The sequence below is a fragment of the Nipponia nippon genome, unplaced genomic scaffold (assembly GCF_047370975.1).
Source record: "Nipponia nippon isolate SJK-2023a ecotype South Korea unplaced genomic scaffold, ASM4737097v1 scaffold_7, whole genome shotgun sequence".
NCBI lineage: Eukaryota > Metazoa > Chordata > Aves > Pelecaniformes > Threskiornithidae > Nipponia > Nipponia nippon.
Genome location: NW_028262391.1, coordinates 30,194,493 through 30,209,442, shown reverse-complemented (window position 1 = coordinate 30,209,442; position 14,950 = coordinate 30,194,493). Strand labels below are relative to the sequence as shown.

Here is a 14,950-nt window from a genome sequence, read left to right as displayed (position 1 = left end):
TGTCTGTTATTTATGTGGGAGGTTTTGGCAGAAAGTGTTTGCAACAGACTGAAGCCACTTGGAGCCACTTGCTGACTTTTGTTGATTCTGTGACACACCTTCAGGTTAGTAACGTCCTTGCAAACATCACTTTTCCAGATCCAGGCTCAACGGTGGTCTGTAAAAATGTGAAAAGACAGTGACGGTATTGACATAGGGAAAAATCTGATAAAGGTGCTCATCCAGGTTATTGGGTATGAGTCAGTTCTAAATATGTGCTTGTGAAACTCTGGCAGGGAAAAGGTTAGCCTTTCTGTAGCAATTTTTATTTTTTTAAGTGCAGCCACCAGCTCATTAGAGGATTGAGGACAAATAGCTTGAGGTATGAAAGCAGTGTGGGGATGTACATGCCTGAATGAGCTAGCGGCCTTCGTGGAGCCACCAGTGATAAAGCTTCCACATTTAAATGTAGTGCTGTAGACCAAGGTGGGAACTGGAAAAGGGGTTAGAAGGAGATAAGAGGGACTATGGATTCCACTTGAGGAAGTGAGGGACCTAATTCATGCTTACAGGTTCTTTATTGGTGGTTGTGGCTTCATTTGCTTCCAGATTTCCCAGGATTTATCAGAGCAAAGTACAGCAGATGCCGAGGCCTGTCACATAGTTCCTCCTTCCTGGCCTGAAGCTGAGGATGCTCCCAGATCCCTTCAAGAACAGGGGAGTGCTGGATGTGGCCTGTGGCCTGCAGCTCCTCAGTGGTTGTATTGAACATCTCCACTGCCTGAAGTGAAGCTGACTCAGTGGATGTTTGGGTTTTTATTGAAAATGAGTGAACGTACTCTGGAGGGAGCCATTGATTTAGTATGACTTCAAACACATCCTTCATCTTACAAATGCTGTCGAGGTCCCCTGGTAGAAACTCATGATAAAGCCCACCTGCCTGGAGTGCCATGCCCTTGGACTGCGGTTTTGGCAGCATGAATCTGGAGAGGAATAAGACATAGCCCTCTGAAAGGGGCTCAAATGGGCTTTGTGCTGATGTGAGAGGAGACAGCAAGATTACCATCGTGTAGTGAAAGCTGCTGCTTGTTTCACTGCTGTACATCTGTCTGTCATTAGTTATTTGATCTCTGCTGAGTGACAGATGTCATCTTCAAGCTGTCAGTGCCTGCTGGAGGAGGCTTTATTTGTGATAGGAATCCCTAAGCACTTTTGCAAATACAGCCTCTTGCAGTATTGAGGAATTAGTCAGGACTGTTCTGTGGCCAATGTATTCAGCATTCTCTTAGCATCGTCATTTGCTTGTTATTAATACTAAATTAATACAAGTGATATTAATACATTAAATATATTAATGCTACTGGTCAGCAAGGTAAGGGTTTGGTGGCACTTTGTTACAGATGGTGTTTGCATGCAGGAAACAATATGAATCATATCCTGCTTCTGCTAAATATGGCAATGTGGCATTGCCATCCCTCCACACCTGTGTTTGATCTGGGCAATTAGACTTCAGATCTCCAGCAGCTGGAAAACCTCCCTGGAAGCACTTGCCATCTGCCGCTGTGTTTGTCTAACAGTTGTGTCATCGGTCCGGGTGAACAGCCGCTGCCCGGGCCGGGCTGGTGTGGGTGTTCCGGTGTGTGCTGGCCGGGAGAAGGATTGAGTGTGTCTGCAGCGGGCGCGGGGGAGATTTCTGTGCATGCCAGCCTTTAGGAACTTTCTGTTTAGTGAACCTGTGAGATATCTGGGAGACATTTCCAACGTGGTCCATAGCACTTGCAGAGGAACATAGCAATGAAATGTGTATTTTAGATATGAAAGCTGTTCAAGGGATATGTAGGTTTGCAAGTTCTCCGGCAAAAAAATGCAAATTCTAGCTGTTTTTTAAGGAAGCAGATCCCTTCCCTCTGTTAGGGATTGGACCAGAGCCGATAGCGATGGGGTGTCAGCAGGAGATGTGCTGGGGACTGCACATCAGCCTCAAAGGTTTCGTTGGGCCACTGCCCATCAGAGTTCCACCTGTTCCACCCTCCTGCCCTGCCAAACTATAGAGAACTATAACAAGAAAAAATGGCAGGGGTGTTCAAAAATTTGCTCTTGGTGGTACTTTGATTCATTCTGATCTGATGTGGATTCGAGTCTTTGAAAGAGTGGGGTGAATTCCTTCTTTGGCAGGAGACTGGTAGTATTAAGCAGGACAGTGGGGCCCTTTGGAAGCTCTTGGAGGTTCCCTTTGCAGGCTGTGTTGCTTTTGCTCATCTGTCACAGCTCTGCTGCAGAGTGTGATGCCACAGAAGTCGCTGGAGGTGGTGAGGTGATGCTGGGCTTGGCTGGAGGGAGCTGCACCCCGCCATGCTGCTGAACCGGGGTGATTCACGTTGTCCTGGTGCAGGGGTGTGTGTTTGGTGGGATGAGTTGCTTTGACACCCCACCCCCCCAGCTCCACGAGCTCACCCCAAGGACTGTAAAAGCAGTATCTCAGCTGCCTAGTGGCCATCACTGCTGCACACCCACATTGTCCCCTGGGCTGCTGGCTGGCAGCATGCCCCTCCCTCGGTTGGCAGCACCCAGGAAGCAAAATGGAGCTGGGTTTTTCCTCTTCCCTCCCCAAACTTGCAAAAACTAGCAGAAACTTTCTCTTGCAAGTGTGAGGTGAGCATGGTGCTTAAAGTTTCCCTGGTGCCCCAAAATCCTTGTGCCTTGGCCAGGCACTGGACCCTCCAGAGTGTGGGGGGGGGGAACCTGCCGCCCCTCCCTGCCTCTCCGGCCCCGAGCTCCACTGAGCCCTGTTTGTTCAGGGCCATTCAGGTCCCCGCCTCCAGCTCAAACAAAGGCAGGGCCTGGTCCAGGCTGCTCCGAGGAAGGTGCTTGCAAACAAGGAAGGTGCTTGCAAACCCGTTCTCCCCTCCTCCTCCTCCCCCCCGAGCTCTATCAGTTTTATGCAGGGAGCCTGGCATTTCCCAAGATGGGAAGCAGCCGTCAACCGCTGGATTAGAGCAACAGAGTGGCACTTCCCGCTCTCTCCACACCCGAGGAGAAGTAGGTGAAGAGCAGCGGTAGGGCAGGAGGACTCCTTTGCCCTGTGCTGTGCTGGCGCTCCGATCTGTCACTGTGGGAGAAACAAGCAGGGCAGGGGCCCGGACAGCAGGTATGGTAGAAAAGCTGCAGGTTTGGGGTCCCGCTGGGGCCAGGATCTCACTGGGAGCTGCAGGAGTGGGGTGGGATGCGGCAGCCCGCTGTGCCTTCATCCGGCTTCCCTGTCGGTGCCTGGCCTTGCCGCTGCTTCCCTGCCCCCATCTCCAAAGCAGGGCTCAGAGGTGCCTGTTCCTTGAGCTGTTGTGGGGATCGGCTGAGGTCCACTGGGAGCGATGACCAGATACTGTGCCCAAAGGAGCTGGAGAGCTAGGTCTGGTCTAGAGTCGCTTGCTCAGCAGAGATGTGTGCGCATGTGCTCCAGATGTCAGAAGGACTTCTGGGTGTGACAGAGGCTTTTTAGGGGGTACATCAGCCTAGAGCTTTACAGGACACGGGTGTGTTTCCTCAGGGAGCTTTTGTGCTTGGCACGTATCACCCCAGCCCTCCCGGCTAGTCTGACCAGGGCTTTGAAAGGTCACAGGACCCAAACCAAGCAAAATTCATTGCTGACTAGCAACACCTTTGACTTGGTAGGAGTTGCAAAGGGTGTAAATGAATCTGGAATTTAGCTCAAGGCGTGGAGGATTAGAGGGGCTTGGCTGAAGGTGCCCCAGGGACTGAGATGCTGGGTGGAGGTTGGCACCTGCACCTCTGCCGGGCTCAGCAGGGCTCTGCCCCGATTCCCAAGCACCTTTCCTGGTTTTCCAGGCCCCCAGCATGTCCTCCCAGCATGACCAACTTCACATTCACTGCGATCCCAGGCATGTCTTCATCTTTTTGTGTGGGTCTCTTGCTGGCTGCCTTGTGCAGTTCACCAGGTGCCTGGTGGGTTGTCACAGCGTGGTCACAGGGCCACTTTCCCAGGAGGGGCTTGACCTTTTCGAGGAGCCCAGCCAGGGACATTTTGGGTGGTGCAACATTCGGAAGCTCAGGCTCTTCATGGCACCTTTACCTCTCTTCACAGTCTGAGCACACTTTATCTCCACACTAACTAGTCCGTACTGTAGGAGCAAGAGGCCCAGCCTGTTCCCATGACTTCCTTGCTTAGAGAAATGGGTTTCTAATGCTTTTAGGTGAAGTTAGCAATGTCTTCCTCCTGCTCCACTGATGCCCAGAAGAAGCTCTTGTATCAGAAGAGCTCTGCTGGCACAGGTTGTCAATAACTTCTGCAAAGGGATGTTTTGCCCACCTTGCTTTTGGCCAGGGGCACGTGGTGATATGAGAAACTGAGGCTGTCTGGCGTTTCTTCTTTTACACTTGTCTTGAAAGTAATGATGAAGAGCCACATTGTTTTGGAGGAGCAACATGATGTCATTACAAAGGCCAATGACATTTCCTCACTGCTTAGCAATGAACTTGGAGCCACAGTGTAAAAGGCCATGGCTGTGGGCACATCGTGTGATAGTGGTAATGAACCGGGCCAGCCCCCCCATAAAGATTTGGAGAAATGGGAATGCATTTACGCCACTCTGTTACTGATGGACTGGTTTCTCTGGCTGACGTGTAGTCCTTGCTTGTTGGCAGTGCTGCTGGCAGCTTTTATCCAGCATCTGCAGCACAACCACCAAGTCAGCTAAAACACAAACATCTGACTCGAGGAGGACAAAACTGAACCAGCAGCTCTTGCCCCTGATCAGTAACGGTCTTCATGATAACAAAATATGTTGATGAAGGATGCACAGACGTTCCTGGGCTCCTTTTTTAGGTGGAGAATGCACTGCAAGAGAAGAACTTCTTCCTTTCCCTGCATGTGCAATGTCCCTCCTGCCTGGCTGCCGCTCATGCTGCTGCAACACCCTCCTGCTCCCCCTGCCTCTGCAGAAGGCATCTTTCTGGCTCATTATTCAACGCCCATCTGTCTGAGCTGGAGTCAGCCATTGCATGAGGTTCCCATCTCCTACCTCGGCTTCTCAAGGTGTTGCCAGTTCCAAAACTGAGAGCTGGGGGAGCTTGGTTGGCTATGTCTTTTGGACGTAGAGTGCTTGGGCATAGATTGGACCCTGTTTCTGGGGTGGAGAGCATGTCCCTGGCTTCACCATCACTGGATCACGTGTGCTGGTGGATGTGCCTTTGAGCTGGATCGTCCTGTGGGGAGGGTGGTGGAAAGTCCTTCCCCACAGTGGCGGAGCTGACCATTGAGAAAAGATGCAAGGGTTTCCCACCGTATCTTTGGCTGAGATGGTGGAGGAGAGGGGCACTTGGGTCTAGGTGGTGGTGTAAAGGGACGACACCGCACAAGACCGCTGACCACTCATGTCTCCTTGTTTTCTACCTGGAAGGATTCCTGATGGTAGGTAGAGCAGGGTCCCAGGTCTCATCATAAGTGGGCAGGAGCCAAGGGGCCGGCAGAGAAGGGAGCGAGGCCAGCTGCGTCGCCAGCAGCGGAGCTCCGGCACTGCCAGGATAGGTGGTGGGGCTGTGAGGTGTCCACAATCGCCTGGGTCTGCTTCTCAGCACCAGGACGAAGGGGCATGAAGGTTTGCCATGCAACGGAGGAGGACCACGGACGATCCCCACTGCAGCCTGGTGGGGCAGGATGGAAGAGGCGCTCACTACGGCAGTCTGAGTGAAGAGGCCATCGAAATCCCCCAGGTGGGTGGCTGCAGTCTCTCCCCCTTGCAATCGAGCTGCCTGAGGAATTGCTCTCATCACCCCATATGCCTTACTTCCAGCCCAGCAACACAGCCCTGGACCAGAAGAGCACAGCCAACGTCTTCAGCGATGGCTGTACAAGGATAGGTGAGGGAGAAAGGCTGGTCTTTGAGGTCGGTTCCTTTCTACTTTGGTGAGAAGGCTGGGGCTGGATGGGGCTCACTGGGTTGAGGAGGATGGGGAAAGCCCCTGGACTCCACAGCTGCAGCTGGCAGCAGGTCTTGCTGACCGCGGCTGGTCTGTACCGCACATCCAGAGGGCATCATACCTCCTGCAAGCCCTGGCAGGCACTGCCCTGCTCAGGTGCTCAAGCCTTTCATTTCTGCAAGACGGCTGTGGTCCTCAACTCATGTTAACAGGGGCTTCTAGCTTCTTGTCTCCTGTGCTAGAAACACCCAAGTGAGGTGGCAGGCAGCCTCTTCCAGACCAAGCATGTCTTCCCCTCGACTCACAAGACAATGTTCAGCCCCTTGAGAGCACCGAGTCCTGCAGGAGAGTGACAGCAGGACGGGGACGGCTCTGGGATCTGCTGCCCTTCCCAGCCATGGGGTGGGCACAAGCTCCCTTTCCTTGCCACAGACTTTGTCCTGGTGTGGGAAACTGTCCCCTGGGAGCTGAGCGGGCAGCAGGACAGCCGCGAGAACGGGGGCTTGCAGGAGAGATCTGCTTCTATCCACAGGACCTGGCGGAAAAAGTTTCTGGACAAGCTTCATGCTGCTGGAATCCACATGGAAAAGGTACCCAGGGACCTGACCTCAAATTTCTACCCCCCCTGTGATAACCACAGCCTTGCTCTGTGAATCACGAGGAGGGATGTCACGCCGTGGGGGCCCTTTCATGGAAGGGGAGCCCGGGCTTGTGGGTAGCTGAGCTGGAGCATGGGGAGGGATGTGCTTGTGCTCTTCTCCACTGGGTCAGCTCTGCCAGGCTGATCCACACCAGCTCGGAGTCACCCCGGCACCTCCTGCAGGGACCTGTACTGGTGCCAGCAGCCTCATCTCTGCTGGAGTCCCCTTCTCCCAACAGCACATGACCCGCATGGAGAAGAAGGTGGTGCATTACCTGCTGCTGAGTGCGCCCTGGAATGTGCTCTGCTACTATGCCGAGGAGCTCCAGCTCCATGTGCCACTGCAGGTGAGGGGCTGCAGTGCCCGAGCTCCCTGAGGACAGGGGATGGTGCCCCCAGCGCTCCCGGGTACCTCACTCTAGGTGACACGCTGGGCAGCTGCTTGTTGTGGGTCTCTGAAGGGGTTTGCAGCATCCTTGCTTTCCAGTGGACCCAGCAGTTCCCAGTCACTGATCTTGTCCCATGCACAGTTATGGGATCCTACCTCGCTCCCTGTCTGAATTTCTCCTCCAGCTCCCCATCCCCTCTTTCCCTGCCCCTTGAACAGCAGGCTCCCGTGTCCAGCACAGTCCAGGCACTATTTCCCTCCAGCTTGGCTGCTGTCTTGCTCCTGCTCCGTCCTCCTGAGACATTTCTGCTGCCCATGCAGGTGCTGCCCAGACAGACTTCCAACTGGTCAGCCAGCGTGCTGCGGCAGCTGGGCATCCCCAACCTGATGGCCCAGGAGGTTCCCAACCTGCCGCTGGACTACTACACCTGCCCCTTCAAGGCCAACAAGCTGCGATGGTGAGCGCCCCAGGAGGGACCATGTTGGGAGGTGGTCCCCAGCTGATGGGCACTGCAAGGAGGGGATGCCACACCCCCCGTGTGGAGCACTGGGCTCTGCTGAGCTGCTCCTCTGTGCCCTTCCAGGTTCCTGGGGAGCAATGAGAAGGACACCTTCTTCTCCACCACCCAGCGTCACCAAATTGTGAGCACCGGGGCCACCGGGGCCTCGCTTCCCCAGTCTTGGGTGGGCTGCGGGGTCCGAGGGAGAAGTGCTGTAAGCGAGTGTGTTGTCATGTGTCATGCGTTGTCACAGTCTCAAAGGTCCCAGACTGGGTCGCTGTGTGCTAGTAACTGCAGAGGGGATTAAAAGGCTTAGGTGGAAACCCTCCTCCAGCAGCTGGGAATCAGGCTTAGAGCTGGTAGCCAAAAAGCCGACTGGTGGTGGGGACACCTCTTGCCGTCACAGGGGATGGCTGCATCCCCCTCACCCCTCCTGGCATTGCCCCAGCAGCTCTACGAGATCCTGGCCACAACACAGTATGGCCACTCCAGGGAGCGGGAGGTGGGGGTGGACCGGCTGCTAAGCGAGAACGTCTTCACTGCTGCCTTCCCGCTGCATGAGGCAAGACACCGCTGTCCCCCAGGGAGCCACCCCACCGCTGGCCCCACACCCCTGGCCAGCCCCTCTCCCACTGCCTACTTGTCCCCACAGGGTCCCTACAAGCTCCGGCCAGAGGAGCTGGCTGCTGGCAGCCTCAGCCAGCGCCAAGTCCTCTTCCAGTACTGGGCCAGCTGGGGGAAGTGGAGCAAGTACCAGCCACTGGATCATGTCCGCACATACTTTGGGGAGAAGATTGCTTTCTACTTCGCCTGGCTGGGTGAGTCCTGCCTGCTCCAGAGCAGCCCCCAGCTCTCCCAGGGAACAGCTCCCTCGGCCTCATGGCATGGGGTAAGGGGCCACCAGCAGCAGGCGGCAGCTCCCAGCTGCCCTGGGGTGTGGATGCAGCTCTGCCCCAGGATGCTCTCCATTTCAAGGGTGGTGAGTGGTGGCACCACAAGCTGCGCCCTATGTGTCCTAAAAGGACTAGCCAGAGCCTGATGAGTACTTTGCAGCCCTGGGTCTGTGCTCATGTCCTCCAAACCCTACGGGGTTTTAGGCTGGTGCTATGCTGGGCTTCGGCCGGTGTCATCCTCGGTGCCTGGAGGCCTGCAGGTCTCACGGTCCCCATCCCCACTGTCTCCAGGCTTCTACACAGGATGGCTCTTGCCTGCCGCGGTGGTGGGAACAGTGGTGTTCATCATGGGCATTTTTCTGATGTTCAATGACGTACCTTCGTAAGTGCCCCGACCTCCCCGCTCGCCCCTTCGCCCGGGCTGTGCTCCCTTTGTGGCCAGGGTGGTGCGGAGGAGGGCAGGGGGATGCCTGCACCCTGATGTGATGGCACTGACTGGCTGCTGGGACTCGGCTGGAGCACTTGGTGCAAAAGTGCCGGTGAAGAGTCCAACGGGGAGCGGTGGGAAAGGCCGAGCCCCAGCAGGCTGCTGGCTCGTCCTTCCTTGCCTGTAGGCAGGAGATCTGCATGAGCAAAGAGCAGTACTGGATGTGTCCCCTCTGCAAGACCTGCCCCTACTGGCAGCTCTCCAAAATCTGCAGCACATTCATGGTGAGGTCCTGGAGGGCAGCTCTGGGCCGCGGTGGAGATCTCCATCCCAACTTTAGCCTGCGTCATCCCAGTCTGCCTCCCCTTCTTGTCCCCAGCTGCCCTGGTGCTTCCTCTCCCAACCATCTTTCCATACTTCCCTCCCTGGCGAAGGCTCCCAGGTGGCCCCTTCCACTTTCCCTCGTGCCTGCCCCATGGCTCAGGGACACAAAGAACCTGGCCCTTGCCATGGGCAGCTGTGCAGAGGGCAGCCCCCACTGCCCTGCCTGGTCTCCTGCCCGTCCCTCAGCCCTGCTCTGCCCACAGGCAGGACGGCTCTTTGACCATGGCGGGACCATCTTCTTCAGCATCTTCATGTCCCTGTGGGCAGTGCTGTTCCTGGAGTTCTGGAAGCGGACCAACGCGTCCCTGGCTCACCACTGGGACTGCTCAGAGTTCGAGGACATCGAGGTGGGGTCTGGCCCTCTGCAGCACCTTCCAAAACCACATGGACCAAAGCCACTGGGTGCCCCTGATGCCTTTCCCCCTTTTTCCCAGGAGCGGCCGCGGCCCCAGTTCACGGCCATGGCTCCCATGACGATGATAAACCCTATAACGGGGGCAGAGGAGCCATATTTCCCCAAGCGCAGCCGCCTCCACCGGACTTTGGCTGGTTTGATGGTCATTATGATGATGGTAAGATTGCAGGGGCTGGAGCAGCATCTGCCCACCCTCTGTCATGGGGCAGTGGGACGTGGTGGGATGGGATCAGTTTGGAGTAAGAGAGCATGGGTTAAGGTGGGGATGAACACGGGTGTCCCTGGCCCGTGGTGGAACCTGTGGCTCTCTGCTGGCTTAGCCCGCACCCTGCTGTGCCCAGGCTCAGCTGCCTGTCCCGGAGCTCCCCTGGGGCTCGTAGTGCCCCGGGTTAACAATGGAGTTTTGCTTCCTGACACAAGCTGCTCATACCCCACACGCTGTGTTTGCAGATTGCTGTAGTGGTGATGTTTGTGGTCTCAATTATCCTCTACCGGGCAGTGGTCGCCATCCTCCTCTCCAGCTCGGGGTACTTCTGGTTTGTGGCTTCGGTAAGAGGTGGCCAGAGCCACTCCCAGACCTGCTTTGCTTGCTGGGCTTGCTCGCCACCCACTGTGCTCTGTGTGTTGCTTCTCCCTGTAGGCATCCCGCATTGCCAGCATCACTGGCTCGCTGGTGAACCTCATCTTCATCCTCATCCTCTCCAAGATCTATATTTCCCTGGCTCATTTCCTCACCAAGTGGGGTAAGCAAGGAAAGGGTCCTGCAAGCCAGACGGTGACAGGAGGGAGCAGTCAGTAAGGGCAGAGCAGCAAACCCAGCAAGCTTGATGCTGGGATACGAGCTCCATCCACAGCCCTGGAGGGAAGGCTGGCCAACACTCAGGAGGAGGATGGCTTTATGGAGGAGAGCTGAGAAAATGAGACCTTCAGTGAAAAGTGTTTTGGCAGCAGAGAAAAAAAAAAAGTGTAGGGTTTAACTTCTGCTTGAGCTTTTCTGGGGGTTTTTGATGAAAATATTCAAGCTGACTTTTGACGTCTGGGAGAGAAAAGCATGTGGGATATTTTTGTTGTATTTAATGAGACACACAACCTGATTGTACTGAGTGGAGAAAGACTACTTTTTTGGTGCAAAGCAGACTGGTGTCTCCAGGCTCTGGACAAGTGGCAGGTGCCTTCACAGATTACCACAGCAGGTTTGGGGACCACAGGCTGCAGGGGGTTGGTTGAAGTCGAGCAATGCAGGGTGACTTCTGCAATGATGGGGAAGAGTATCCTGGAGCAGTGTATGCCACATCCCTGTGCTTCCCCTGGCAGAGATGCACCGCACCCAGACCAAGTACGAGGATGCCTTCACCTTCAAAGTGTTCATCTTCCAGTTTGTCACCTTCTACTCATCTCCTGTTTATATTGCCTTCTTCAAGGGCAAGTAAGGCCTTGGGGAAGCAGGGGTCTTCCCCATCCCCTGCAGCTGCCATGGCCTCTGAGCTTTGCTGCTGGGGAGTGCTGCTGCCATCATGGGCAAGGAGCATTGCGGCGGGGTGGGGATGGTCCCACCAGAAAGCAGGCACCCTCAGAGGGCTATGGGACACCTAGGAATGAGGGCAGTGCCAGCCTGCTGTGGTGCAGCCGGTCCCAGCCTGGGACTGGGGGAGTCTCTCTATCAGAGGCACCCACCACCAGCCCTTTTGTCACCCTTTGGTGAGGGAGAAGAGGGCTCTGGGTGGACCAGAAAAAGCCCCTCCTTCCCCAGGGCCACTCTGGACGCATCCCTGGGCTCAGTGCCTGGGGTCCCTGCTCACAGCTCTGCCATGGCTCCTGCAGGTTTGTCGGCTACCCTGGGAACTACCTGAGCTTTCTGGGGGTCTGCAATGAGGAGGTGAGTGCCAGGTGGGAGAGACACTGTGCCTGCTGCCCCAGCCAGTGCATGCTGCAGGGACACCTTCCCGTGCTCAGGGTCCTCCCATTCCTGTGTGCCGGACCCAGCAGGCTGAGGGCCCCTCTCTCCCTGCAGTGCAGCCCAGGCGGGTGCTTCATCGAGCTGGCGCAGGAGCTGCTGGTCATCATGGTGGGGAAGCAGATCATCAACAACGTGCAGGAGGTGGCCATCCCGTGAGTACGCCGTGCCCCCGAGCCTGTGCAGTGCAGGAGCTTTGGGGCTCTGCCGAGGGGGCGTTGAGCGGTGCTGGCTGGCTGTAGTGGGGGACACGGGCCATCTTGTCTCCCCAGGAAGCTGAAGTGCTGGTGGCACAAGCACAAGCTCCTCTCCACCAAGAAGGTGGACGAGGAGGGGGAGTCAGTCCTGGTGGAGCCCGTGCCCTGGGTGATGGACCACCAGCTGCTGGTGTTCGAGGGGCTGTTTGATGAGTACCTGGAGATGGGTAGGGACCGGCCTTGGGGTGGGGAGGGCTGAAGCACTAGGAGAGAGAAAGCCAATGGGGAGAGGCAGGAGCTGCAGAAGCTCCCCGGAGAAAGGGACCAACTGCGGGAGCTTTCTCCGCAAGCAGCCTGCGGGTGCTTGAGGGAGAAGGGCTGCCCTGCTCACCGCAGGATAGGGCTGGGAGATGCTGCAGCTGCTGCTGCTGTCTCTCAGCCTGTCCCTCCCCACTCCTTCTCCTCCCAGTCCTGCAGTTTGGCTTCATCACCATCTTTGTGGCGGCCTGTCCCCTGGCACCCCTCTTTGCCCTGCTCAACAACTGGGTGGAGATCCGTTTGGATGCCCACAAGTTCATCTGTGACTACCGGCGACCAGTGGCCGAACGGGCGCAGGGCATCGGCATCTGGTTCTCCATCCTGGAGGCCATCACTCACCTGGCCGTCATCAGCAATGTACATCAGGCAGGCAGGCGGGTGGAGAGGGGGCTGCAAGTGGTGTAGGGGAATTAGGGGGGAAAACTCATTTGGCTGCTGCAGGACGCTGAGTGACGAGGGGAGCTGCAGTGCCTGGGGTGGGTCCGCCTTTGCAGAAGGTGCAGCTCCAGCTGTGAGTGGTGGGAAGCTGTCACCCTCTGGGACATGCAGCCCTGCTTGGGTTTAACTGAGGGGTGAGAGCAGGACACAGTGCCAAGAGCAGCGAGCTGCTGTCTAAGACCAAGTGGCGTTCATGTCTGGTTTGTCAGGCTGAGGGCAAGGAGAGGCGGAAAGCCACCTCAGGAGCACAGGGCACAGAGGAGGTCCTGCCAGTGGGGCTGGGGTGTCCCCCGGCTGCAGGACCTGCTGCAGCACATCTCCCTGCTCCCAGGCCTTCCTCATTGCCTTCACCTCTGATTTCCTGCCCCGCATGTACTACAAGTATGTCCACGACAACAGCCTGCATGGCTACGTGAACTTCACCTTGGCATATGCGCCGTGGGACTTTGTCCTGCAGAGCAACACCACATGCAGGTGGGAGCCACCCTCCCGCCTCATCTGGCTTCTCTTCTTGTTCGCTTAAGCTTGGATTTGCTTTACTCTGCCACCACCACAGCAGACATTTTGTTCAGCGCAGCAGCCTTTAGCCAGGTCCAGGTTGTCCACCCACTTTCCCAAGGTCCTCGGGGCCCTCATTCATCCCAGGGCTGAGCATGTGCTGGATGTGCCCATGCGTGGGGTAACGTGTGGGGTTGTTTGCCTGGCCTGACCCGGGGCTGGGGCAAAAGCTCCCCAGTTGTGGAGGGAGGCGCTTTTGCAAAGGAGAAAGTCCCCTGGGGCTGGGCTACCTGCAGCCACCTGGGTCCCAGTTGAGGCTGGCCAAGTGCTGGTTTTGCTGCGCTCTAGCGTGCTGGGCTGGGAGCTGTGATCAGATAGCTCCTGCAGCAATGTGCAATGGTGATGCCTGCCGTGAAGGGGACAGAAGGCAGTAACAGCTGCATTTTGCTCCCACAGATACAGAGCATTTAGGGACCGGGACGGCAACTTGACCTTGACTTACTGGCAGCTGCTGGCCGTACGCTTGGGCTTCATCATCGTGTTTGAGGTACCAGCTGCCAAGCCCTGCAGGGTGGCCCAGGGCACGGTGCTAGGGCAAGGGGTGAGGACTTGCCACCTCGGCCAACCTGCGCGTCCCTGCTCACTTCCAGCACGTGGTTTTCTTTATCGGACGTGTGATTGCGTGGCTGGTACCTGACATTCCTGAGTCTGTGGAGGTCAAGGTGAAGCGTGAACGGTACCTGGCCAAGGAGGCCCTGGCTGAGAACAAGGTGGGCTGTGGCAGCTCCTCTGCCTCCTCCTTTAAAGCCTTTTCTGCTTTAAACTTGTGCAGACACGCAGGGAAGCAAGAAGGCAGCCCTGTAAGCAGTTGCGGCAGCTCCCACTAGTGCAAACACTGGCTCCTTTTTTCTGTGGTTCAGGTCCTTTTGGAGAGATGGGAGACAAGAAGCAACGCCAGCGTCATGAATCTGGCTGCAGGCAGGGACTGGGAAACTGAGCAGTTCACCAGCAGCTGAGCACCACAGTGTGCCTCGAGGCCCATGGCATGGTGCCGGGACTGAAGGGCTGCCGACTGGCTCCTCCTCAGGCCAGCCTGGAGCTACAGGACAACAGGCATGCGTGCCTTCCCGGCCCAGCTGGCAAGCGGGCATTTGGGGATGGCTATTGCCAAAGGCGGGGAGAGACGCAGCTGGCTCTGGGTGTTTGTCGAAGGTCATCGGCGTTACCGCAAGGTAACTCTACTGCTGCATAAATGCCTGGCATGGAGCAAATTAAAGGAGGCTGGCCACACCGTGTCGCTGGGCTGTGCTCAGCTAGTGCAGGGCAGCGCCTGCCCACAGCAGCTACACAGCTGATCAGTGCAACCGCAGCTCCGCTTGCCACTCAGGGCGAGCGAAGGTAGGGCTACGGCCTCCTGCACTGGCTCTTGCTTCTCCTGCCTCCATCTGCGCTGAATGTAACCACGGCTGGAGGGTTTGCTCCTGCCAGTGGCCAGCCAGTACAGAGGGAATGTCTGAGCTGCTCTTGGGAGGGGGAGAGCTATGAAGACACCAGGTAAACTTGAGAGGCGTGCTGTGACCCTCCGAGACAGCAGCCCCTGAGCCAAGCTTCGCCTATCAGAGAGCAGCAGCTTAGCCCTGGCTGGTGGGTGCTGTGCAGCGGCGCCAGTCACAGAAGGCAGACGAGAGGCTCTGGTTATGGAGGAGGTGAGCAAGAGGGACCACGGCTGGTGCCTCCCTCTTCTCACCTACACCGGCAGCGTCCCCAGCACCACCTCCCTGGGTGTGAGCAGGTCAGTGCCTCCCCACGAGGAGGGCGCAGCCTCCACCGCTGCCCAGTGCTGCTCTCATCTCCTCCCTTGACCCAGATGCTTGCTGTGTAAGTCCCACCTCAGCAAGGGCATCGCCGCAGCAGAGGCTCACACATGCAAGGTGGAACTCCTCAAACTGGGCTAAACCCAGCCAAGCAAGGGCTGCCTTGGATCT

General features: G+C 56.8%; 1 protein-coding gene across 1 annotated transcript; it reads left to right on the top strand.

The window, feature by feature from the left end:
- Positions 1 to 5,598: 5,598 nt before the first annotated feature.
- On the top strand, positions 5,599 to 14,218 carry ANO7 (anoctamin 7). The gene is made up of 23 exons (XM_087739450.1): positions 5,599 to 5,706; positions 5,787 to 5,853; positions 6,346 to 6,503; positions 6,793 to 6,900; positions 7,263 to 7,399; positions 7,526 to 7,583; positions 7,893 to 8,003; positions 8,094 to 8,259; positions 8,626 to 8,716; positions 8,949 to 9,045; positions 9,349 to 9,492; positions 9,580 to 9,717; positions 10,011 to 10,109; positions 10,201 to 10,303; positions 10,875 to 10,986; positions 11,382 to 11,436; positions 11,572 to 11,669; positions 11,787 to 11,938; positions 12,181 to 12,386; positions 12,799 to 12,941; positions 13,422 to 13,512; positions 13,616 to 13,735; positions 13,886 to 14,218. The coding sequence occupies exons 1-23, from the start codon at positions 5,599 to 5,601 to the stop codon at positions 13,979 to 13,981; spliced, it is 2,658 nt and encodes an 885-aa protein (XP_087595576.1). The 3' UTR covers positions 13,982 to 14,218.
- Positions 14,219 to 14,950: the final 732 nt, after the last annotated feature.